The sequence below is a fragment of the Lissotriton vulgaris genome, chromosome 3_1 (genome assembly GCF_964263255.1).
Source record: "Lissotriton vulgaris chromosome 3_1, aLisVul1.2, whole genome shotgun sequence".
In the NCBI taxonomy this organism is placed as follows: domain Eukaryota; kingdom Metazoa; phylum Chordata; class Amphibia; order Caudata; family Salamandridae; genus Lissotriton; species Lissotriton vulgaris.
Window position 1 is genome coordinate 1,156,357,303 of NC_141689.1, and position 27,551 is coordinate 1,156,384,853.

The window sequence follows — 27,551 nt, forward strand, 5'->3', positions numbered from 1 at the left end:
TGCGCTACTGATTCCCTCAGGTTAATCCAAACTGTATCTTCCTTCTCCTTTTTTATTTTCGCTTTTAGTCTAAGTCTCTTTCTTTTTCACCTAGATATTTCTTTTTCCCGTTCACCAGATCTACCTAGGAATTGCTCTCGGACTAATTTATTTATTTCTTTATTCAAGGTGCGCAAGGCACTAGGCAGAACTACCCTTTTCATGGGACAGCTAACCATTTTCACATCCAGGATAATGTTCTGCATGAATCTTTCAAAATTAACAATTTCCAAACCGTGCCAAGCATTGAGTTCTAGTATGGTTTTACATAGAATGGTATGCACCCCAGAAATGGCAGATGGGTTCCAAAAGCATCTTCCAGAGGATGCATGGAAAGTAGCATCATTACTATTAAGGGACCATGATGCTGTAGGCGGAGGTTTTAGAGAAATAGTTAGGAGGATTATGTTATGATCACTCAACGTTGTGGGGACTATCATGAGATCCTGGATGCAAGGGAAAATGTCATAGTCCGAGATCGCATAATCAAGAATAGAGGGCCTAAAAGGGGACTTATGAGTGAATTCCGCAGGCACGTCTGAGGGGAATCTCCCATTTAAAATAAGCCCCTCAACTGCCGATAATTCTTCTAGCAGAATCTTCCCTCTTTTATTGGTTACTATTTTATCTGGAAAGAGGGGTTGTGGTATAAAATGCGCCTCTTCTTTGGCTTTATTTCTAAAGAGATTCAAACTAGTATTAGATATTTTACAGTTTAAATCTCCTACTAGGATAACTTCTGGTGAAGGTGAAGTATTTTTGATCTGGCCGATATATTGGATGACATGCTTCAATAAACCGTTAAAACGCTCTTCTGGAGGAATATACACATTAATGATTACGACAGAGGGCTTCTTTAAATATGTAGGGAGATTTGCTATTGTTATAGCTTGAAAGAGGTTACTTGGGTCAATATAGTGGGAGAATTTCCAGTGAAATTTATTAGATAATAAACAAGCGATCCCCCCTTTAGCGTGACCTTTCTTGGATGGGGCAGCCGGCACTTCCAATACATAGTAGTCCTTTCTGACATCAATATTATCGGTACACCAAGTTTCTTGAATGCAAATCACGTTTGCTCCCAGCGTAAATAGAAACTCAAGTTTCTCTGGACTACTATGTATCCCAGCTGCGTTCCAAGAAATGATTTTCAATTGATTGTTAAAGATGATGAAACAATTTGGGGTTATCTGAGGTCTTAGACGATAAGGCATTATGCAGCCAATTCCACCGATTAGTGTCCTCTATTAGAGAAGAGTTCTGAGTCAGTGGAAGTGGCTTTACCTGGGAGACCAAACGTTTCCCTTTAGAAACCCAAATCTTTAGATCTTTGAGTGGTGAGGATACCCCATTTTGTCTATCACCCTTTTGAGGCATCCTATGGGGAGAGTGGATGTAACCAAAGCTAAGAATAGGAAGGACATCAATACCTGTACATTGGAAATTCTCCGCTTGCTGTAAAATCAGATTTACAATAATTTTAGAGTAAAATTTGACCCTTATACGTGAGACACTATCTCCCCCTAACAAAGAGACTAACTCAATGTCACTTGATTGGATAAGGTGGAGACTATCCACCTCACTGAAGCGTTTAAGTAACCATGCTCTGTTTAATGGTAAATCCACATCAAATAAGGGAAGAAAGTCCAAAACAAAAGTGTCCACATAAGACATTAAATCTTTTGGCTCCGATAAAGGAAATGGTTGATCCCCAGCCCCAGCTGTAAGAGAAAAGGGAGAGGCCAAAGGGTTAAGCGACCCAAGTTTATCTTGATTAGAGCTCCTTATTTCCAACACTGGGGAGGTATTTGAACTAAGAACATCCTTTTGTGGTGGATCTTCCATAGTCGTAGGCAGGATATTACAAGTAATCTCTGGGGCACGACAAGGAGGGCTGGATTCACTAGCCACCTTTGCGGTCATCGGGATTGGTTCAGTGGCTTTATCTTCCTTATCATTAAGGACTATAGAGTTTTGGAAGATTATCCGCCTCTGTCTTTTCTTCCTGTGCTTGCGGCACAGTTTCCTTTTGTTTCTTTTATTATTTTTATGTTTTCCGTTTTTTTCCTTTACTTCTTGCTTGTCCTCAGAGTACTCTTTATTATTTTCCGAAATGAAAATAGGAAATAGTTCTTGTACAACTTTACAGCCAGAGCTAGATATAATTTCTTCCTCTATCTCCAGATCAGAATTCATTACGCAATTGGACGCGGCTCTTACAGGCAAGCCCATGACGTTGCTTTCATGTACTGATACTGGTGCCTTTATATCGGAATTCTCTATGTGCACCTTTGTTTTCCCCTTTATCAAGTTAGTATCGACCGTGGGGAAGGGAACATTCCTCGTTTCAGGTGCTTTTTGTAGCAGAGTATTCAAAATTTGAGTAACGGAGTCCAAGATACAATCAGAACTACCTACAAATTTCCCCAAAAGAAATAATATGGAGGCTAACAAATGTTCCAAAGCAATCAGAGATTCCGATAAAGGTTTATCGCCTGTCCCAACAGGAGGACAAATGCCGGAAAGGTTGAGAGCCGGACTCCTGGAAGCATTTAACAAGTCGGACATATCCTGCCTATTTAATGATGGAGTACTGCTATATAACAATAGCCCCGATGGAGTAGCACCCCCAGGAGGTTTACTAATTTCTGGAGCCTCCAAACTAACTGCCTTCACATAGCGGCCGCAAAGTTCAAGGTCAATGGAAAGCAGTGAGGAGGCTTCACCTTCCATAACATTCGGGGAAGAAGCTTGAGGAAGACCAGGATTGTTCGCTTGTTTACCTTCCATGGAAAGTGCGAGAGGCTTAATAACCCCATCCTCTTCGGAATGCACAAGGCAGGAACTATCAATGATTTCCGCTTGGGGTGGCTCTATCATCAAGGAGAGGGGTGTCGTAGTATCAACAACTTGATTGTGACCCTCCTGAATAACAGAGGCTAAAGCTTCCTTTCCAGCAGCAAAAGAGTTTTTATCCACAGGTTTTTCCCATAACTCAAAAAGCTGACATTGTCCCTTTAATAGGTGATTATTCACTGATTTATTTCGCAGGGGATTAGATTTTGTTTTGGCACAAGTTCTACCCCCCACCAATCTCCCAGAGCGGAGTTTTTTGGTCATCTTCTGCAAAAGATTCCCACACTACGTCGTTTATGAAATAATATTTTTCCAGAAGAGAGTAGAATAAAATTTATGTAAACACCATAAAATAGATTAGTTATTGGTTATACGACTGAAACCAGCTTGCAGTCACTGTCAGTGGAACGTAAAGCAACTTTTAACTTCTCGTGGAATTACTTTGTCTGAGCCACCAGGCGTATACTGGAGAATAAATGAAAATAACGGGGCCCAGCCCAGCCTACCTCAGTCACCGAGGGCCACAGAGGGCCCGCCCTTTGCCCGGGCTTAGCCCGGCGCTCCCGCGCGCTCCTGCGAAGCGGAAATGGTTGTCAGTTAAATCACGCTTAGGGTTGTAGGCGTGGTGATGGTCCGGGCCAGGTGTGCCTGGGCGGAGGGAGTCTTGGGACTTGTAGTCCCCCACCGATAGGCAAGCAACAAACAAAGTTCAACCAGAAGAAAGCGCCACTCGCAATCAGGGCGCTATGCTGCTGAAATGTCACCCGGTCACTCCGTGCAGATATGAGCACACAGGTACGCCAGGAAATGAAGAGTGCTTCCGCAATCCGCAATGTCCCCACGATCTCAGCACAAACAGCTCAGCGCAGCGGCACCCGCGATAGTGGGTGCGGCAAGCCGTTTTCAATGCGCTTAGAGCTGTAGGTGTGGTGATGGTCCGGGCCAGGTGTGCCTAGGCGGAGGGAGTCTTGGGACTTGTAGTCCCCCACCGATAGGCAAGCAACAAACAAAGTTCAATCAGAAGAAAGCGCCACTCGCAATCAGGGCGCTATGCTGCTGAAATGTCACCCGGTCACTCCGTGCAGATATGAGCACACAGGTACGCCAGGAAATGAAGAGTGCTTCCGCAATCCGCAATGTCCACACGATCTCAGCACAAACAGCTCAGCGCAGCGGCACCCGCGATAGCGGGTGCGGCAAGCCGTTTTTATAATGCGCTTAGAGCTGTAGGCGTGGTGATGGTCCGGGCCAGGTGTGCCTGGGCGGAGGGAGTCTTGGGACTTGTAGTCCCCCACAGATAGGCAAGCAACACACAAAGTTCAACCAGAAGAAAGCACCACTCGCAATCAGGGCGCTATGCTGCTGAAATGTCACCCGGTCACTCCGTGCAGATATGAGCACACAGGTACGCCAGGAAATGAAGAGTGCTTCCGCAATCCGCAATGTCCACACGATCTCAGCACAAACAGCTCAGCGCAGCGGCACCCGCGAAAGCGGGTGAGGCAAGCCGTTTTCAATGCGCTTAGAGCTGTAGGCATGGTGATGGCCCGGGCCAGGTGTGCCTGGGCGGAGGGAGTCTTGGGACTTGTAGTCCCCCACAGATAGGCAAGCAACAAACAAAGTTCAACCAGAAGAAAGCGCCACTCGCAATCAGGGCGCTATGCTGCTGAAATGTCACCCGGTCACTCCATGCAGATATGAGCACACAGGTACGCCAGGAAATGAAGAGTGCTTCCGCAATCCGCAATGTCCACACGATCTCAGCACAAACAGCTCAGCGCAGCGGCACCCGCGATAGCGGGTGCGGCAAGCGGTTTTCAATGCGCTTAGAGCTGTAGGCGTGGTGATGGTCCGGGCCAGGTGTGCCTGGGCGGAGGGAGTCTTGGGACTTGTAGTCCCCCACCGATAGGCAAGCAACAAACAAAGTTCAACCAGAAGAAAGCACCACTCGCAATCAGGGCGCTATGCTGCTGAAATGTCACCCGGTCACTCCGTGCAGATATGAGCACACAGGTACGCCAGGAAATGAAGAGTGCTTCCGCAATCCGCAATGTCCACACGATCTCAGCACAAACAGCTCAGCGCAGCGGCACCCGCGATAGCGGGTTCGGCAAGCCGTTTTTATAATGCGCTTAGAGCTGTAGGCGTGGTGATGGTCCGGGCCTTTGTGTGCCTGGGCGGAGGGAGTCTTGGGACTTGTAGTCCCCCACAGATAGGCAAGCAACACACAAAGTTCAACCAGAAGAAAGCACCACTCGCAATCAGGGCGCTATGCTGCTGAAATGTCACCCGGTCACTCCGTGCAGATATGAGCACACAGGTACGCCAGGAAATGAAGAGTGCTTCCGCAATCCGCAATGTCCACACGATCTCAGCACAAACAGCTCAGCGCAGCGGCACCCGCGAAAGCGGGTGAGGCAAGCCGTTTTCAATGCGCTTAGAGCTGTAGGCATGGTGATGGCCCGGGCCAGGTGTGCCTGGGCGGAGGGAGTCTTGGGACTTGTAGTCCCCCACAGATAGGCAAGCAACAAACAAAGTTCAACCAGAAGAAAGCGCCACTCGCAATCAGGGCGCTATGCTGCTGAAATGTCACCCGGTCACTCCATGCAGATATGAGCACACAGGTACGCCAGGAAATGAAGAGTGCTTCCGCAATCCGCAATGTCCACACGATCTCAGCACAAACAGCTCAGCGCAGCGGCACCCGCGATAGCGGGTGCGGCAAGCGGTTTTCAATGCGCTTAGAGCTGTAGGCGTGGTGATGGTCCGGGCCAGGTGTGCCTGGGCGGAGGGAGTCTTGGGACTTGTAGTCCCCCACCGATAGGCAAGCAACAAACAAAGTTCAACCAGAAGAAAGCACCACTCGCAATCAGGGCGCTATGCTGCTGAAATATCACCCGGTCACTCCGTGCAGATATGAGCACACAGGTACGCCAGGAAATGAAGAGTGCTTCCGCAATCCGCAATGTCCACACGATCTCAGCACAAACAGCTCAGCGCAGCGGCACCCGCGATAGCGGGTTCGGCAAGCCGTTTTTATAATGCGCTTAGAGCTGTAGGCGTGGTGATGGTCCGGGCCTTTGTGTGCCTGGGCGGAGGGAGTCTTGGGACTTGTGGTCCCCCACAGATAGGCAAGCAACAAACAAAGTTCAACCAGAAGAAAGCGCCACTCGCAATCAGGGCGCTATGCTCCTGAAATGTCACCCGGTCACTCCGTGCAGATATGAGCACACAGGTACGCCAGGAAATGAAGAGTGCTTCCGCAATCCGCAATGTCCACACGATCTCAGCACAAACAGCTCAGCGCAGCGGCACCCGCGAAAGCGGGTGCGGCAAGCCGTTTTCAATGCGCTTAGAGCTGTAGGCATGGTGATGGCCCGGGCCAGGTGTGCCTGGGCGGAAGGAGTCTTGGGACTTGTAGTCCCCCACAGATAGGCAAGCAACAAACAAAGTTCAACCAGAAGAAAGCGCCACTCGCAATCAGGGCGCTATGCTGCTGAAATGTCACCCGGTCACTCCATGCAGATATGAGCACACAGGTACGCCAGGAAATGAAGAGTGCTTCCGCAATCCGCAATGTCCACACGATCTCAGCACAAATAGCTCAGCGCAGCGGCACCCGCGATAGCGGGTTCGGCAAGCGGTTTTCAATGCGCTTAGAGCTGTAGGCGTGGTGATGGTCTGGGCCAGGTGTGCCTGGGCGGAGGGAGTCTTGGGACTTGTAGTCCCCCACAGATAGGCAAGCAACAAACAAAGTTCAACCAGAAGAAAGAGCCACTCGCAATCAGGGCGCTATGCTGCTGAAATGTCACCCGGTCACTCCGTGCAGATATGAGCACACAGGTACGCCAGGAAATGAAGAGTGCTTCCGCAATCCGCAATGTCCACATGATCTCAGCACAAACAGCTCAGCGCAGCAGGACCATATTCAAAATTCTTTATAGCCTATATAAAAGCTTCAGGGAATTGGAGGCAAATTTCCTGCAGAAAATAGACTTTCACTACACAACAGTCAGGAATCACTGCTCATCGGCTGCCAACATTATCCATGAATGCATAGTCCACTAATTAAATGAATTAATTGATGAAAGATCCCTGGGTGTGCAAGCTCAAGACTGTGACATACCCATGACCCCTCATTGGTATCTGAGCTTAAGTACTTATGCTTCAGGAATCTTCTGAAATGATGAACTGTTCAGACTTTCGTCCTATCAAAAATGCCATGCCAGCAGGGGCCGTGAGGGCATAACATGGGCCAGAGGTCGCTACTTAACTTTATTGGACTGTTCTTTCCTCTACCACGTTTTCCTCCCACCAAACTTTGTTGTTTCCTTAGCTTGGTCTGTGAAACTTGCTGGACTACCATGGTTGTGTTTCGCAATAACACTTTCAGAAAATACACCAGCATTTTTAGGATCGATAGACCAGAGCATGCAAGTCCAATAACGAGTAATATGTGCAGAGAGGGGTTTCACACCATGTAAACTTACCCCAGATGCATCAAGCATCCATTTTGCGATTCCTTATTAGCGAAAAATAACGATTCGCTAATAAGGAATAGCAAAATGCTATGCAAGAAGAACTCGCTTAAAAAATAGCGATTTCTTAAAATTCCTTAATTGCGACTCGCAAATTGCGAGTCGCAATTAAGAAATACCTCCCCATTCATTCCTATGGGCCTAGAGGCCCATAGGAATGAATGGCAAGACAATCTCAATTTGCGATTCTCAATTAGAGAATCGCAAATTGAGATTGCAATTTCAAGGGTGTCAAAAGGACACCCCGTTACACCCCTGAAATCTGCATATGGGTCTGTGTGTAAAATGGAACTTTGAAAAATGCACTTTAGTGTATTTTTCAACGTTTTTGCAAATTACCATGAAGTTCAACTTCATGGTAATTTGCGCCCCCTATTAGCGAAATCGCAAATTTTTTAACTTTAATGCATTGCATTTAAGGAATCTCAATTTGAGATTCCTTAAATGCGATAGAAATTTAAGTAATCACAATTTTGCGATTTCTTAAATTGCGATTTTTGCATTTGGGATGGTGCATCCCAAATGTAAAAATACCGGTCGCAAAGGGGCAGATTCTGAGAATCTGACCCTTTGCGAGCGGATTTCAGCTTGATGCATCTGTGCCTTAGTCTAGAAATTTTAGAATTACGGGTGTTGATGCCTTGTATTCAATTAACTAAAGCCTCTTTTCTCCCATTCAGGGTATCTCAACTCTCACTCTTTCGCTCAATGTCTCTTTCCCACTCGCTCTCTCGCTATGTGCAAGAATATATATTAATTCTACACACGTGTCTTAATTCAAAATTGTTAACGTATGACTTAATTCAAAACTGTTAATTAACCTATTGTTTTTCATGTAGATGCCCTCATTTTCAAAGACTAGAGAAGTAAGCGTGCTTTACTTGCACACGCGCAACTAGTTACATGCAGCACCAATCATGCCACATGTTTTCAGGGAACCTTTTCAGCGTCACTGTACCTTCTCTTCATTAACGTAGAACTGGAATGTCGGTGTTGATGAGATATGGAAGTATCGAGTCAGTTCCTACATCACAGAAAGAAAACATGAGGTCAGAACATCCTCCATACCAGACTGAGATTTTACTCTGTGCTTATCTCTTTACCTAAATGGTTCTATCTTTACACAAAATAATTATTTAGACACGTTTTTCAGGAGTTATACCATTAATATATTTAATTAACCGGTGTCACGATATTTCTTTCGTAATAGGGCAGCCAATTGTTTACGTGAGTCAATACTTCCAGAGAATAATTTTTCGAGCAGTCAAGAGCCGCAATATATCTCCTAATGCCATAATGTTATGTTATTGTTATGTTATGTTATGTTATTGAGATTTTTATAGCGCAAAACAGCTGCCCCAGCAAAGGGGCGTCCCGGCGCTTTAACTGGCAGCAGAAAATAACAAAACACAACTAAACAAGCACAGAAAGAAACCAGAAAACTATAGTGGGCCAGAAGGAAAGAGGAATGTCTTGATGGCTCTACTAAAAGCATACAAGTCCTTAAGGGCACGAATATGGGCAGGTAGAGAGTTCCCGGGCTTAGCCAAAAGGTAGCGGAATGATCGGCCTCCAGCCCGAGAGCGTTTGATCCGTGGAACTATCACCAGATTTTGGCCCAATGACCTTAAGGAACGAGAAGGGACATACATAGTAAGAAGGTTAGCCAAAATCAAGAGGGAAGACATTTTGGAATTTTAAAAGAAAGGCAGAGAGTTTTAAACACGATCCTTTGAGCCATAGGTAGCCAATGGAGCTTAGAAATAGTAGCTCTTGCCGAACAGAACCTGGGTAGGCCCACCAAGGCTCTCGCCGCAGCGTTCTGTACACAGTGCAGCCGAATGATTTCTGCCTGATTGGCCCCCAGCAGAAGTGAACTCGCATAATCTAGTCGCGAGAGAATGACAGCCTGGATTATCAGCTGTCTGGTCGAGGAGTCAAAAAATCTCAGGGCCGGCCTAAGCTCACGCAAAATACCAAAACAGGTAGCGGCTACTTTTTTGGTGTGTCCGCAGAAACTAAGAGCAGGGTCCAGCCAAACACCCACATTTTTCACCTCAGACACTGGAATGGGGGTAGGGCCTAGCTCGGATGGCCACCAATGATCGCCCCAGAGGTTGCTGTGTTTACCCATGATTAAAACCTCTGTTTTCTTTGCATTGAGCTGCAAACAATTTTCCATCATCCAACCTGCCACTCCTATCAGACCCTCTCTGAACCTAGAGGCCATGGAGTCGGCTTCCCCACTGAGGGCAACCGCCAGCTGCGTGTCGTCAGCGTAGGAGACCGTATTCAGGCCCCACTGCTTGGCGACCACAGCCAGCGGCTGAACATAAAGATTGAATAACGTGGGGCTGAGTGCCGACCCCTGAGGTACTCCCTGCTCGATGGAATAGGGTTTGGACTCAAATGGGGGAATAGCAACCCGGAAGGTACGATCAGATAGAAAAGATCGAAACCAGTCCAGTGCCCTCCCTGAGACACCTGCTTCTCCCAGACGACGCAGCAGTCTCGAGTGTGAAACTGTGTCAAACGCGGCACTGAGGTCAAGTAACACCAGTGCCGCAGTCTGTCCGGAGTCCAGCACGGTACGTAGGTGTTCTGTCATGGCAAGGAGAGCTGTCTCGGTGCTATAACCAGGCCGAAACCCGTTTTGGCAGGGGTCAAGGATATTGGCAGTTTGAAGATGTTTAGACAGGGTCTCGTTCACATGAGCCTCAGCGATCTTAGCTGCCCAGAGGAGGAGAGAGATTGGACGGTAATTCTCCAATTTAAGTGGGTCCAACACCGGTTTCTTTAATAGAGGCATGACATAAGCCTGTTTCCATTTAGTGGAGACTGTGCCAGTGGAGTAAGAAAGATTAATAAGATCCTGTATAGGAGGAAGACACATAGCAGCCGACACTCTCATCTGCGCAGGTCTTAGTGGATCCGCCGGAGACCCTGATTTGACTTTTGCCACCAGCCTGTCCAGCTCCACCTCAGAGATACCTGGGAGTATAGACAAGGCCACACTGATGGTGGGACTGGGCATCTGATCCTCACTCTGGAAGGCAGAGCTAGAAAAGGAGCGATAGATGGCCTGCACCTTATCCAGGAAGAAGCCAGCAAGTGCCTCACAGTGAGATTCAGAACAGATCTAAGCTGCTGGGGCTTTTTTAGCCGTCAGATCTTTGAGGACCTTAAAAATCAGCTTCGTGGGGTTGGAGCTACGCTTAAACTCTTGAGCGTAAAAGGCCGCACAGGCCCTGCAGATGGCCCTGTGGTATATCTTACCTTTGGCTAAGTAAAGAGATTTTTTCTCTGTCTCATATGTTTTACGCCAAGCTCTTTCGGCTTGCTTACATGATTTTTTTAAAAGCAAGAGGGCGCTATAAAACCAAGGACTAGATTCGCCACAGCGACATTTACTCCAAGTTGCAGGGACCAGAAGGTCAAGGGCCCGAGAGACCCAGTCACAAAAGATATCGTAGCCAGATTCAGCGTCATTGAAAGGGCCAGGCGGATGTTCGCCGAGCAAACAATGAAAGTCTTCGAGCTTTAACTTCTTCCAAGGACGTTTTAAAATGACCCTATCTGATATTTTAAAAGGGGGGCACTGATAGCAAGTTGACATTCCACCAGATGATGATCAGACCAAGCCAACTGAATTGGCGGCAAGGTCACAGCCCCAGTCAGGTTGGTAAATATAGGGTCCAAGGTATGCCCACCCTCATGTGTGGGATAAGTGACTACCTGTCTCAACTGCAGTGCCTCTAGGTCGGCGAGTATACCACTGATAGCAGAGGAGTTGCAAAGTTCAAAGTGAAGATGAAGGTCGCCGAAGACACTAAAGTTAGCATACCCAACTGCCAAGGAGCTCACTATATCTGGGAAAGTATTTCTAAATATACTGTCACTGCCAGGAGGCCTATAGATCAGAAGACCTGAAAAGGTAAAGTGATCATTAATCGAAATTGCAAATTGAGCACTCTCACTGCCGGCTATGACCAGTTGTTTCCAAACTCAAGGGTAGCATGATTTAACCATCACTGCAATGCCCCCTCCCCTAGAATTGCGATTATGGGTGTAGATGGAATAGTCCGGAGGGGTCGCTAGGTTCGTCACAACATTGGCATCATCATGCAACCAGGTTTCGGTCATGAAGAAAACATCAGGGGCCTCCTCCATAAAAAGGTCATGGATTTCGGCATGATGTTTGACCATGGACCTAACATTAAGATGCCAGATCCTTAGGTCACGGGTAGCCGAATGCTTAGGGGGAGCGGAAACAATATGAGGAGGTTTGGTTAAGACGCTAATAGGAGCGGGGGAAGGCAGCACAAAGTTGTTACATGAGCACTGAGAGGGGCCGCAAAGCGGATCAAAAGGGGATGTGCACAATTAGAAGGCAGTGGCCGGAGACTGAGTAACTCCTCCCTAGTGTATAGACCACCAGCGGACGTAAATAATACAGGGTCCATGGCCCCTAGCGCTGACGGGCGCAGACGGGCGCAGACGGGCAGGACTCTGGCATGACTCCGGCGTGAGTACGGCGCGTCTGCCAGATGCGTCAGCTACGCGGAGAACGACTATCCCCTTTTATATGAAAATAGAGAGGAGGGGGCTTCCGCCTCAGGAGGGTGAAATAGTGCACAGCTTACGAGGGCGCTGACAGCAAAGATGCCCCTTTTATATGAAGCTAGAGCGCAGCAGAGCGCTTACTCCCACCCAAGATGGCCCCTGTCTGGGCTTCAACTCCCCGGGACCACACTCTCAGCGTCAGTACTCAGCTGAGAGCGGGCCCAGGCAGCAGAAAAATGCGTCTGAGGTGTCTGCCAGGAAACGCTTCTAAATCAAGCGGAAAGGCACCACAAATCAGGAGGCACTAAAACGCTCTGTAAATCGAGCAAGATAAGGTGGTGGTGACAAGTTTAAAAACACACAGGGTATAAAATAGAGAGGAGAGAACCTCCCGGCTTCCGCCTCAGCAGGGTGAAATAATGCACAGATGACGGCCAAAAACGCCCTTCTGACAGGTTTGTGCTTCCAAATAAGTTAACACAGTAAAAGCTCGTGCAAAGGATTAGTGCTGGAAAGTACCTACGAAAAAACAGGAAATGTTACCTCCATAACACCAGTCACCTAAATCTGTCTAGTTTTTGAAACTGCATTTTATGGGGGCATATTCCACTGTGCAGAAGGGTTTAAAAAGGTTTTTTTAAATAAACACTGGCTTCTCCCAAGAAAAGAGAAAAGCATAGCCAGCAGTTTCGAGTGTGTTTAAGTACTAGGAATTAGCAAAATACTATAGGCCTGATTTGCGTGCATATTTAGTCATATGTTGATCTACTCATATACGTATGTGTAACTCTCTACTTTTTTGCTATTTACCAGTTACGGGTGGAGATTTACACCAATGTGTAGACTTGCGTTTCTCCACCTCCTTAAATGAGGGGGCGAGCCTCCTACAAGGAATGAAACGTTATTACAGGTAACTTTTAACCTATTGGCAGAGATCTCCTTCATTGGAGTAGAAACCACGCAATAGGGAAATTAGGGAAATGTATTAAAGTTTATAATTTAAGAATAGTTTTAAAAAATCTTTTAAAGAATGTTATAAATGGAAAATACCTGAAATATTGATTAACACACAGGAACTTATAATACAATGTGAAAGTGTATTATTATTTCAAATTTAATTTGTATTCAATAATAACAATTTAAATATATTAGGTTAATTAATAAATTGAAATTTTTAAATAATAAATAAAAAATACTCACCCTAAAGTTTTTATTTGTATTTATTTTTTGTTAACTTGGTTAAAAATTATGAGCCTGATTTAGAGTTTGATGGAGGGGTTACTCCATCACAAACACAATGAACATCTTGTCTACCATATCACAAGTGCCATAGGATATAGTAATAAGGCAAACTTGATATCCATTACTTGTGCAATGTAGTAAACAGACTGCCAAACTCTAACTAAGGCCATTTGTTTTTAGCTTACAAACTTTTTATATTTAATTACAAAAAGTTTAAACTGTTAACTTATTTTTTAATAATCTTTACTGTTTTTTATGGGCGATGATGCAGAACGCGTTGTTGGCCATGTCTGATTCTTGACTTACTTCAAAGCTGGGCTGGAGTACATTTAAACCTGTTTCAACACTTTTAGGGCTGTTGTAGCATCGAGTGTATTTTGTTACTTGCAATGGTTTTATCGTTTTGTGGTTGTATGTTTGTGTTGCTCTGTAGAATCCCCGGTCAACGGGTCTCTTTAGTCTGCATGGAAGTGTGAAGGACGTTCTTTAAATTTTGTACCTTTTTGACAGATTCCCTAAATCAACACATTTGGATCTGAAGGACCACTGACTCAGAAGAAAGGTTTAAAAGTTTATTACAAAGCCAAAAACAACTGGACATACAAGCACCCCAGCAAGAGGTTCAAGAAATAAACTGGCACTAATACAAACATAATTCTACGCAAGAGTCTCAGACGACTCAAAATAAAGAGCAAAGTTAATTCAAGAAGCATCAGGCATGCAATAACTGTGCCCACTGGAAAATTCGACTGCATCTGTTCCAATGTGAAAGAAAAGATTAGTCTTTTCCTACACTAACTCTAAAGTGACATCCCTACTTAACATACCTCCCAGGCAAGAGAAAAAGGTGTCAGCTGTGAAGGCTCCCTAAGAAGCACATTCACTTTTCCAAGTAAGTAGCCTCAACTACCAAGCTCATTATAAGATGCTCCTTAGTTTCTCCTGCCTAGTCCAAACTAGGAGGACCCATATCTAACTGCAAATCCAATTAGACTGCCTTAGACAGAACCCAGTCTAAACCCAACTGACCCTAACCCCAATACGACTAAGACTGACTCTCCAACCTCGGAACACTTTCCCTGATACAAAATCCCAGAAACAATGGATACGCCTATGACACTCCTCCTTCAGCAGGTGCAGCCCCTCGTACTTTTCCAGCGTCATACCTTCTTCTAGCAGAAACTGTTACTGTGTCCTTTGGTCCCAGGCACCTTCTCCGCCAAAAGTTGCAACTGCCCATACCAGCGCACTCCCTTCGTCTCTACTCCTACCAGTCTAACTTCTAAACAATGGCTCATTCTACCTAACGAGCTACATGGCCTTGCACCTGCAAAAGAAATGCATGAGAAACAACCCCTCTGCACGCTCTAAGTTACAATTCAAAATTCAACTGCAAACATGAGCTTCTTTCCCAAGGTATATTTCCAACTCGACATTTCTAGTCATGCTAAAAAATCCACAGTTAGGCCTCTGCTGGCGTTTTCATTTCTCAGGCCTTTTCTCTTTTAAATGCATTTCTAATGCGACAACATAAGCATTTCATGAATCAATCCTAACATTACATTTCACATTAGCAAACATCATTCTCATGTTAAAACATCACAATTCTTCTTAAGCAGCCTACACGTGCAACTTTAATATAGCTCGTTCAATCTCAATGCCCATTTTACACATAAAGCAATTAATTCTAAGTTACTTAAGGCATTATTCTCTTCGCTAAGCACTACATTAATCTGCAAATGATATGAGCATAATTCTACATATTGCAAGTCAAGTCAAAAATTGCTTTATTCGAGGTTCTCTCATAAAAGCATACACAATCTCCAATACAAAACAGCTAAAAAAGCGTTTTTGTTAAAAGTAAAACTTATTTTACAAGCAGACAAATAAAAAACCTAAATATCATTACATAGCAAGAATATACAGATAAAAGGCAGATACTCTTTTAATACAATATTTGCCAGGTTAATAATAGCTGACAAAAAAAACATAATCAATGGCCTAAAAACTTCTGTCTAATAGTCCATGCCCATCCAAGATATTAAGCAGAAGAGAAAAGATGGGTTTTCAGAGCAGCCCGAAAGTCCAGGTAGGAGGGAATGGACCTAATTGTCAGAGGAAGTGAGTTCCAAAAGAGGGGGGCAAGTGTCGAGAACCTGGAGCCACCCGATTTCTTCTTACAAAATCGGGGGACAAGGAGAAGGAACTGGGTGAAAGAGCGAAGATTTCTAGCAGGAACATATGCAGTGATCTTAGATCTAATGAATGCATGAGCAGTGCCAGCTACAGACATAAAGGTCAGACATCCCAGCTTAAAGAGTGAGCGCTCCTTGATGGGGAGCCAATGGAGAGTCTTGAGCGGAGGGGTGGTGTGACTAGATTTAGGGAGCCTAAAGATGAGGCGAGGCGCTTGGTTTTGGATGAGCTGCAGGCGACGGCGTTCATAGGCTCGAATGCCCACATAAAGGGCATTGCCATATTCTAGGCGGGAAAGAATCATTGCCGAGACAACGAGTTTAAGGGCTTCAGCCGAGAAGTAACGTGAGACTTTACGGATGGTTCTGAGGGACAGAATGCAAGAGGAGACTACTGAGCTTATCTGGGGGCGCAGAGAGAGGTCCTGGCTGACTTTGATGCCTAGGGTTCAGACAGAGGCAGAGGAAGACGGGGGAACCAAAGATGGGGGGCTAGAGGGACCACCTATAAGAACCAGCTCTGTCTTATCGGGGTTACATTTAAGTTGATTGAGGTTCATCCAGTTGTAGATGAAGGTAAGAGTGGAGTGGACCCTGGAGACTGAGTCAGGAGAGGAGGAGAGATTGAAAATGAGCTGGTGGTCATCACCGTAATTGAACGCCGTGATCTCCATGTCCTGTAAAGCAACAATAAGGGGGTGTATGTAAAGGGTAAACAGAAGGGGGGAAAGGGAGGAGCCTTACGGTACCCCGCAGGAGATGGAGCGGATAGGTGCGAGAAAACCTTCCAGTCGAACAGCCTGAGTTCGGCCTGCTAAGAAAGAGTTAAGCCAAGTCAGAGCCGACCCCCGTAGGCCGGCACCCCTGACACGGTCGAGAAGGATGGAATGGTCGATCGTGTCAAAGGCCGCAGACAGATCGAGCAGGACTAAGGCCTGGGGGGAATTAGTGTCAGCGCTACGTCTGAGCTCATCAACCACTGAGAGGACGACAGATTCCGTAGAGTGTACAGGTCGGAAACCGGCCTGGTTGTCAGCCAGGAGGTGATGAGCCTCAATATAGGTGGAGAATGAGGAGGTAATATGGCTCTCCAAAATCTTGCTCAAGAGTGGGAGGAGCGAAATGGGTCTAAAGTTGGAGGGGGCAGTGGGATCGGCACCGGTTTTTTTTTATAATAGGGATAACCGTGGCAGATTTAAAAGCATCAGGTACAATTCCTGAGGTGATGGAAGTGTTAAGCAGGATAATAGGGGGGGCTGGACAGCAAGAGAAGATCTACCTCAAGATATGTGTCGGGAAAACGTCAGCGGGGGAACCCGTTTTAACTTTGCCCAAGAGGGTATCAAAGGCTTCTTTTGAGATCAGAGGGAATTGGTCGAGAGAGGAGGGGGGCGGGGGTAGAGGAGGGCAGGAGAACAGAGGAGGTGCTGAAGGGATATTCTGCTTTATGGTGATGATCTTCTCAGTAAAATAGTCGTTAAGGGTGTTACAGAGGGATTGGGAAGGGATGGGTCTAGGCGCAACTCTGTCGGAGGCAGCAAGCTCATGCACGATCGTAAAGATCTCTTTAGGTTTTTTTGCTGCCTGATTAATTTTCTGGGAAAAGTACTCGAACTTGGCGGTGAGTATAGCTTTTTTGTAGGCCCGAAGGAGAGTCAGATAAAGAATTTTAAGGTCTGGGCAGTATCTGCATCGCCAATGGCGCTCAGCCTGCCGAAGTGCTAGTTTCTGTTTTTTTAGGGCATTAGTAAAAAATCTGTTGGCATCGTGAGGGTGACGCGTTCTGACTCGTCTAAGAGGTGCAACTTGATTACAGGCCCCTGAGAGCCAGTTATCGAGAGTTACTACCTGCATATTGGGGGGCATATCTGTCGAAGGTGGGGGCGGAGGAGGCTAGGGAGTGGCCTAAAGTGGGACAGATCTACTCTATTCCAGTTACGAGCATATATATTTTTGAGGAGAGGGGGGGTGTTGGTCTCCCTCAGGGGAACGGAAAGGGTAATCAGGGAGTGGTTGGACCAGGAACAAGGAGATATAGTAGGCATGGAAATTGACAAATTGGCAGACCAGACTTGATCAAGGATGTGCCCATGAGTATGGGTGGGGGAAGTCCAGAGCCTACGCCAATATAGAATTGGACGAAGCCTGGCCAAATCTACAACAGCCTTCCTACCCAGATAGTACATAATTGGTAGCAAGGGAGTACTCTTGGGGAGGCCAGTGATAAGCCGGAAAAAGTTGTTTTCCAAAATTTGAAGTGACAAGAGTTTCTCAAAGCCCCACAGCTCAGCGCCGTAAAGTGCTGAGCCAAGGGCTTTGGCCTCATACACCTGGAGTGCGGGTTTTATTGGTTTAGTCATGGATTTGCTATGCTCTGAGCCAAGAGCACCTACTGATTGTCTGTGCCTTAATACTGCAATGTCTAAATGTTGGGACCATCTAAGATCGTTTGACACATGTATCCCCAGGTACGTAAAGGCATTAACTACCTCTAGATGGTGACCATTCATGACAAGTTTTGTTCTAAAGCTTCGATGAGGATTAAAAACATGAACTTATTTTTAGCCACATTAACTTCTAAGCCATGCTCCCCACAAAATTGATCAAAAATAGATATGGCGTGCTGTAAACCGCTCGGAGTCTTTGATAAAATCAGAGAATTATCTGCAAACATTAAAATAGGTGTCTTAGTGCCAGCCAATGAGGGGACATCAACATTTGCAGACAACATGCGGGCAACAAAACCATTGCTGTACAATGTAAAAAGCGTCGGAGCCATCGAACACCCCTGTCGAACTCCCCGCTCTACCGGGAAGTCAGTGTTCACCATTCCTTGAACCCCCCCCCCCCACTGAATCTTAGCAAAATTTGCTTCATGGAGCCTCATTATCATTGTCAGTAGTTCTTCAGGAAGGCCCAGATTCTTCAGAACCAGCCACAACTTAGACCTAGGGACTAGGTCAAAGGCAGCCCGCAGATCGACAAAAGCTGCATACAGGTTGCCCTTGCCCAGTAACACAGTCTTCCACTGCAGTAGAGTAAAACGGAAGACCTGGTCTACCGTCCTCCCAACCACCTTTTGGATGGTGTCGATTAGGCTTATGGGCCTGTAGTTTCCCGGTTGCGATCTGTCTCCTTTCTTAAATACAGGTATTATGACTACGCCTTGCCATGATGTCGGTACAGTTGCACCCTGTGCAACTGCATTGGCAAGAAGAAAGATGTACTTGCTCCAGCGCTCTTTATCATTAATAAAGACGTCCGTCGGCACCCCGTCTAGACCCGGTGCTCTGCCACTAGCCACTATACCAAGAGACGTCATGACTTCACTGCTGTTAAAAGAGTTTTCTTTGTAATAGGCGGGCCTAAAGCCGACCATCAGGTTGGCAAGCTGAGTTTGGGCGTACTGGAATTTAAAATAGTTGACCCAGTCCTCCTGGGATACATTATTGTTAGGAGGGTCAGATACACCCCCACAACCCCACTTTACGATGTTCCAGAAGTGCCTTGAGTCCTTTCTATCACTAGCCTCCTTTAACTCTTGCCAATGGAGCTCGTCCCACAGTTTCTTAGCATTTGCTATACTTTTCTTGTACTCTGTTCTGGCGATACGAATGGTCACTAATTGCCTCCCCTTAATAACTGTGCCTAAGGCTAATCGGGCATTCCTATACTCAGTGTTACACCACTTATCCGGCTTGAGGGTTGTCCTGCTAAACCTCTTCGCAGGTTTCAGGAAATTATCCCTAATGCCTGAGAAGAGGTTTACACGGATTTTAGGTACTTCATCCGTTCATCGGTCAATTGTATTCACTTGCACAATAGCCATTATGGCTTTATCAACCTCAGCGTTAATACTATCCATGGCCTGTTGATTAGTCATAACATGTACCCATTTTAGCCCACGCATATTATTTGTAGGAACAATTATAGGGACACTATCTACCTCAAGGTTCGTGATCGCGTAGTCAGATGTCCACCATTTGTGCTCTACACAAAGTGGATTGTGGTCACTTTCTATTCTCCATTTGACCTCCATGTCACCAACTAGTTTCCAGAGTTTCATGCTACAGAGGACATATTCAATTCTGCTCCTGTGGCGCCCATTGTCAAAAGTGTTTGCCCCTGTCTTATCACTCTTAGTCCTCCTGTTTAGTGCCCTTACACCCCTTTCATAACATATAGCATTTAGACAGATAACATCCTCAGACCAGCGAGTAACAGGTTTCAAATCTAATTTGGGGACTCCCCATTGCCTATCCTCCTCATCCCCAGTAAAATCATCATAAATGGCCAATGGTTCAAAAGTTCAGTTTAAAAATCCAGCTATCACAATGTTATTATCCAGAGAGTGGGTTTCAAGGAGGGAACCCAAAGCCGCTAAAACTTCTGACCTCCCACCCCTGTTACCCCTAGCATAAACATTGTAAAAATCAAGCCATCCCAAAGAGCCCAGGTCGACTCCAATAAGTTGGATGTCTTTGCTTCTGGTGTCTACCACTTTGACAATGAATGATAAGCTCTGTCTGACCCAAATAGTCAAGCCACCCATAGGTCGCCCCTTGGGACCCTTTGATGCTGGAACAGAGTAATTCAAATAGCCCTGGGTAAAAAGAGGTTCACACAGCCACATCTCCTCGAAAATACAAACATCAAAATTGTTTACAAAATTTAACCAATCCTGGGACTCCTGTCTGGAGCTCAACCCAGTAATATTCCATGAGACTAGCTTGCCCACACCAACCCTATTATTGTCAATTATTCTTGTGGAAATAGCTATAGCGGGGGTAGTAAGTGACCCCTGTTTTACTTCACAAGAGGTATCTAGGTTCGAATCTGTTGTAATAATCTCCCCACTGTTTGAACCTATCTTTAAGTTAGAATTAAGAGGGTAATCAGCACCCAAAACTTCCCTACCGACTATCTCTATTACCCCGTGGTTTTCTCCCCATTCGGGACCGCCAAATTGCCCCTGATTCCTGGTGAAGGATCTAATGTATGTCAATCATTATTATCCAACCCCGAGCAATTTCTCTCACTTACTTTACTCAGGGTGTAAAGAGTTCGATCCAGGCGTGGGGGGAACGATTTCCTTAGCTGAATCAGTGAGTGAGCCGGGGCGCTGGTTCTGAACTCTAATGCAAAGAGATTTTCAGCAAGAAACACTGATTTCAGGGTTAACTCTATAGAGTCAAATTTATAATTTGGGGCACTTATCCTTTTTGCCTCCATGATGTCTTCCCTAATTACTGAGCGTCAGCCTCTAATGTGGCGCAGCCAGTTTATGGCCTTATTAATTAGGGAATCTGGGTACTCCCTATTACCAGATCTCACTTTTTCGAGTTTAGGAACATTGGTCAAGTATATTTTGTTTTGGGAATAAGCGTTATTAACATAGATAGCGCCTTTTTCCCTAGGGCACTATCCTCTTTTGCTTGCACACTCTCAGCTGCCCTGGAAGCAATATTTAGCCCACCTTCTGAAGTAACAGACTTCTGACGTAATTCTGAGTCACTCCCCATTACTCTAGAATTTTGTAATGTTGGCCCTCCTTTTGTACCTTTCAGAGATGTCCGGCCAATTTTGCTAGAATCAGTGGCATGTACCATGGTTAAGGCACTGTGCTTGTCCCTTGCCTGGGTTTGATGTACCTTGCTTACTGTGCTTGGTTTTGTTGGGAAGAAATTTCGTGCAATTGATGTCACATTAGGCAGGGTATTTAATCCTCCCTCGGACTTGCCACTAACTAGAGTAGTTAAATTTATAATGAATGACTTTAATGATTCTATTTAGTCGCGTAAAAGAATGACAAGGTTGGTTAGAGTATTGACTTCTTCAGACACTACTTTACCCCTACTGATTATGATATTGGGCGCAGCGTCAAAACTGGCTACCTGTTGTATCACAGGGGCAGTACATATCCCTCCAGCCCCTGCGCCTAGTGACGTTTGTGGAATAGAGGACTCATTGTGAATGTCAGCCAGGACTGCAAACCTGTTACCACAAGGTATCGAGAGGACAGATGAAGATGACAAGTCCTCACTCATAGCGTTAGGGGGAGCATCCTGACCCATATGACAATGAACATCACTAGGTATAATCGAACAACCCCTAATCTCATTATTAGTACCATCCTTGGATTTTCTTTTTGCCCGAAACATAGCTGGAATTATAGGGGGATCGGTAGCATCGTTTACTGATCTTGATATAGCACCACTCTTATCACTTGTGACCTCACCACTAGTGTAGCCTTGATCTGCTACAGGGATCTCTCTACAGTCATCCACAAGATTGTTAATTCGATCTATTGCAGATTTTGCAGCGGCATGGCTAGCCCCTTTTCTGGGTTTCTTTCTCTTTCGATGTTTAGGGGGGTTGCCGTCCCCAACCCCCCCCCTCCCCCCCCCCCCCCTCCATGGATTTGAGTTTCCCCATACCACCTGTATATATGCTAATTTACTAAATACAGTAAAACTGGTAACAATTACAGACAGCCCAGTGCAGTGGAGTAAGAAGTTTAGTCCTGACCTTTAGAAGGAACACCCTCAGTCCTCTGATATAATACAAGTTCCTCAAGTTTAGACCCAATGGTAAGTCTGGTGCAGCAGATGTTATGGACTGGGCCCTGTCTTGTCCTGCCCCGGACTGCCACAGGCTCTCCCGCCCTTGTCCCAGGCTTCTCCCGGCGACGCACGCGCACATCCCGCGACGCGGAGGGAGTCTGTCCTTTTTCTTCGCCTCCGGGCGCGATGCTGGGCGGAAGTGTTGTGGTGCCGCTAAGCAGCCTGGGAGCTGTAGTCTCCCCCAACTGCGGCCGGTGATCTTGGAACGGCGGCAGGGGAGACACACAGCGTTGGGGCCCCAGGTGCGGCGAACTCAGGCCCGGCAGGTTAGTGCAGCCCAAAGTGTCCTCGCCAAGTGAGAAGCTGCACATATTGCAACATTCTCGATTAGTCCTACATTTCTAAAATCACACATTACTATAGTCCTCTAAATATGCGGCTGCTGACTACGGGCGGTTATGATGCACCTTTACAATTTTCAAACAACATGGCGCTCTATCAGGTAATAGGGCAGCCAATTGTTTACGTGAGTCAACACTTCCAGAGAAGCATTTTTCGAGCAATCAAGAGCCGGCAATTTATCTCCTAATGCCATAATGACAGCCAAAAACGCCATTCTGTCAGGTTTGCCTTGTTTGTGCTTCCAAATAAGTTAACACAGTAAAAGCTTGTGCTAAGCATTAGTACTGGAAAGTACCTACCAAAAAACAGGAAATGTTGCCTCCATAACTCCAGTCACCTAAATCTATCTAGCTTTTGAAACTGCTTTTTATGGGGGCATATTCCACTGTGCAGAAGGGCTTAAAACGTTTCTTTTAAATAAAGGAATTAGCTAAATACTATAGGCCTGATTTGCGTACATAAATATACATGTGCATATTTATTCATATGTTGATCTACTCATACACGTATGTGTAACTCTCTACTTTTTTGCTATTTACCAGTTACGAGTGGAGATTTACACCAATGTGTAGACTTGCGTGTCTGCACCTCCTTAAATGAGGGGCGAGCCTCCTACAAAGAAGGAAAAGTTATTACAGGTAACTTTTAACCTATTGGCAGAGATCTCCTTCATTGGAGTAGAAACCACACAATAGGGAAATTAGGGAAATGTATTAAAGTTTATAATTTAAAAATAGTTTTTAAAAATGTTTTAAAGAATATTATAAATGGAAAATAACTGAAATATTGATTATCACACAGGAACTTATAATACAATGTGAAAGTGTATTATTCTATCAACTTTAATTTGTATTCAATAATAACAATTTAAATATATTCAGTTAATTAATAATTTGAAATTTTTAAATAATAAATAAAAAATACCCTAACATTTTTATTTTTATTTATTTTTTGTTAACTTGGTTAAAAAGGATTAGCCTGATTTAAAGTTTGATGGAAGGGTTACTACATCACAAACACAATGAATATCTTGTCTACCATATCACAAGTGCCATAGGATATAGTAATAAGGCAAACTTGATGTCCGTTACTTGGGTAATGGAGTAAACAGACTGCCAAACTCTAAATGAGGCCCTTTGTATTTAAGTTACACACTTTATATTTAATAACAAACAGTTTAAACTGTTAACATTTTTTTTAATAATCATTACTGTTTTTTATGGGCGTGTGATGCAGAACGAGTTGTTGGCCATGTCTGATTCTTGACTTACTCCAAAGCTGGGCTGGAGTACATTTAAACCTGTTTCAAAACTTTTAGGGCTGTTGTAACATCGAGTGTATTTTGTTACTTGCAATGGTTTTATTGTTTTGTGTTTGTATGTTTGTATTGGCATGTCCATATGAAGTACTTACATGTGCTGAGATTTTCACAACGGAGGCTGAGATCTCTGCACAAAAAGTATAGGAGAATCAGAGGTCTCCGGCCGTAGCTCTGTGAAATGCATTTTGTAGTTCATGACTCATACTACTGTAATACTACAAAATGTAGTTTGTGAATCCGGCCCTGGGACCACAAGAGCTACTGCATAGGGAACCTTTTTTAGCATATGCATTTGTCTCCTATTTCCATCTCAAAGGAAAACACGTCTAGTGCACTTGAGACACTAAACGCAATATAGGCGGTCACCATTCTAGTAGCTAGTCCCGGTGGCACATCCTGATGGCTGGGCTATCCATCAAGCAGTGCTTAATTTGTGCAAATGGTTGCAGGGGATGGGAATCGACACTCATTTTTTGGGGCAACAACTCATTTCAATCAATACACTTGGGCCCACAAGAATAGAAAGAAAGGCAGAAAGAAGGAGGAAGAGAGGGGAACATTGCGGCCCACTAGGAAGCTGGCCAGGAGCTGCTCTCCACCGACCGTTGTTGCAGACACTCACCACCACCACCGCCAAGCATGACTAGGAATCGGCGCCCGCTCCGCTCACCTGATTCTAGAGACGGCCTTCCCTCTCTCACGGCAGTTGTTTTTCTTCCCTATCCTCCTTATGCTGCCCGCCGAACACGCGGCTGTTTGAGATTTCGGATTCCCACTAATTCCCGTGAATGTGTGTCAGCTTGGCGTTGTTCAGGGCTGCGAGCGCGCTTAGTGAATCTCGAGCGGCGCATTGCGCCTTCCCCCGCCCTGGAAGCTCTGGTTCTTGTTCCAGGGTTGATTTCGGCAGAGCTAGTGCATGCTGCAGCTTCGTGGAAAAAACACGGGGAGGCTGTGAGGAGTTTGTAGGCGGCAGTTTACCTGTCCTGGCTCCTTCACCTTGTGGAAGAGGTTACCTTCTAAACATTGACCCTCACCTTAGTGCCTTGAACCTGGGAAAGCAGGGAAAGAAAGAGAGGCAGAAGCATGGTGCTGGTTCCATGCCTATGGATCTTATGACCCATTCACTCAAGGGTATGGAGGGTGTAGCTAAAGGGAGTGGGCTAACAGCTCAATTTGTGTGGGTACCCAATAGTTGATCCGGATAGTGTTCTACAACTTGCTAAACGTTATAAATTGAGATTCAATACCTTTCTATCCAAGGAGTCCAACCCCCAATCTGAGTTAACAACTAGGCAACTTTTAGTTTCTCCTTTGGCAAAAATAAAAGCAAAAGTCTCCCTGTTAAACAAGGGAGAGCCATTCCCATAAAAGAGAGAAAAAGAGGCTAGCTCCAGCAGGTCCAAGATTGACACCCTCTCTCAGGTCATACTTTAAATTGAATTCACAGCTTATTATGGAGACCTCAGAAGAGGCGGCTGCCCTGCCAGAGAATGTTTCTCTGACACATCCAGCAATCTCTGTTACAAAAAGATTTTTGGTACTGAAATACTCTGTCCCGGGACCGGGGTCCATCAAACAGATAGGGGAAAGGGATCTAATACCAAGCAAATCTGCCAATAAGGTCTCTAAGGACACACAAGGCTTGGACTCAGTTCAGGGGTTGCTGAACCAGTTATCCCTAGAAATTAAAGAACACTTTTCCACTTCAGAGATCAATCAGAGGAGAATTCAAGACATGTGAATTAGAATGGAGGCATTAACACAACACATGGAGGTACTGGGAAATAAAGTTCAGGAGTTAGGTTCAGATGTAAAAGATAACACTCAGGAAGTGGTCAGGCTCAAACTAGGAGAGAAGGAATTATTAGACAGGTTGAAAAGATTGGAAAATAACTCCAGAAAGAACAATATTAGGATCCTGGGGGGATATTACCAAGCAATAGTGATAATTATCGCTATTGCTTGGTTAGAGACAAAAATTTACCGCTGAGCTGCGGCAATTTTTATCGCAGATAAACCTTGGTATTACCAAGGTTTATCGCAAATGCGATAAAAATCGGCCGCAATGCATGAATATCGCTGAAAAGTCCGCGATATTCATGCATTACCGAGCTAATGCTCTTAGTCATGTTATCCACCTCCCAGTGGATAGCATGGCTAAGAACTGCTCAGGGCAGGTGTTGGCTTTTGGAGATATACGTGCTTAGCGCGAATATCTCCAAAAGTTGGTAATAGGAGATAGCGATGTCAGCAACTGTTTCCAGTCGCTAACATCTTGGCACGCCCACTTTACATGTCATTAGTGATAAATATCACTGACATGCAAAGTGGGGCCCAAGATGGTTGCTATCTCCTACTAGCTGTCGCTAACTGGTGTTAGCGACAGCTAGGTTATAAGGAGATAATTTTATCTCCGCTTTCTTGGCTTTTAAAGCCAAAAAAGCGGAGATAAACCCCCTTGATAATATGCCCCCTGGATATTAAGGATGGGGTGGAAGGGGATAATGTTCAAGCATTTGCAATAGATATTCTGACTAAACCCTTCCTCCATGATGTTGTTTCCACCACAACTTTGGAAGCTGAAATCCAAGGGGTACACTGTGACCCATTTAAATTAAACCCCAGTCAGAAGAATCCCAGGAAAATTCTGGTGATTATACAATCCTACACCCTCAAGGAAAAACTTTTGGGGACTGCCCTAAAAAAAAAAAAACTATCCAGGTCCAGGACCTATCGTTCAAAATAAGGTCTGATATTTCTCTGGTGACAGAAGACAGAAGGTGGGAGATAGGTAAAGGGGTAGACACTCTGAAAGAAATGGGCGCCCAAGTTTAGCTGAGGTTTCCAGCATTCCTTAAAGTGATGTGGGCCAATAAAATTTGTAATTTTCACTCGCCAGATGCAGCAGATAGTTTTATGGCCCTCAATTAAGCCAGCAAATAGTCAAGGTACCCATCACTTTCTTTGTGGTGAGAGCTAGTTTTATACAGGAATTTGCGTTGGTTGGTGGACCGCAGCTCGAATTGGCATTTGCCTATAGGTAGTAAGGGAGGATTCCTGGGGGGGGGGGGGGGGGAGAGGGGATGGTGGGGGGCATGAGTGGTGGGAGCTTCGGGGTAAAAAGAAAAAAACTGAAAAATTGTCCTCATTTAGCATAATTTGTGTTAAAAGACGCGGCCTCATCTTGAATAATGAAGATGGGGGTTAAGGGGAGACCACCGGGAGGAGAATTCTTGGAGATATTGTGTTGGAATGTGAATGGCTTAAGGGGTAAAAGGAGACAACATTTGGTCCTTCAATATCTGAAAGAAAGCCCCGCTGGGGTCCTCCTGCTGCAAGAGACGCACCTTCTACGGATCAAATGTCAAGCATTATTCAACAGGAACAGATGGGTAGACAAGGTTATAGCCACAGACCAACAATATTGTTCTAGGGTGTTGCCATAATAATTAAAGCAAATTCTGGAATAGAACTACGTAAATTGCTGGCAGAGAAAAGTGGGCAAAGGTTGGTGGAAGAAGTCAAAAGTCAAGTCAAATGGTCTTTATTCGGATATAAATTATCCATAAAAGTACAGGTCATCACAAGCAATAAGACATAAATGTATAATCACATAAAAACACATAAAACGGGTTGGAAAAGGACTTCAGTAGCAACAAAATCCAGTGTACAAAGATAATATTACAATACTATTGATTTAAATCTAGCATGAAAAAAAGATATCTTTTTAACAATCGCTATATACAAATCAATAATATAAAAGCTTTAAAATATGGGCAAACAGCAATTGTATGTGCAAATGATTCGCTTAGAGGACTCCAATACCAGCAGG

The 27,551-nt window shown here is 45.1% G+C and overlaps 1 protein-coding gene across 1 annotated transcript in view; it reads right to left on the reverse strand.

The window, feature by feature from the left end:
* The window catches only part of LOC147727606 (thioredoxin-like), a 349,562-nt gene that overhangs the window by 108,138 nt on the left and 213,873 nt on the right, over positions 1-27,551 (reverse strand). Inside the window, exon 5 of the mRNA XM_086963653.1 lies at positions 8,392-8,457. Coding sequence (XP_086819779.1) covers positions 8,392-8,457 — 66 coding nt within the window. The remainder of the gene's footprint in view (positions 1-8,391; positions 8,458-27,551) is intronic.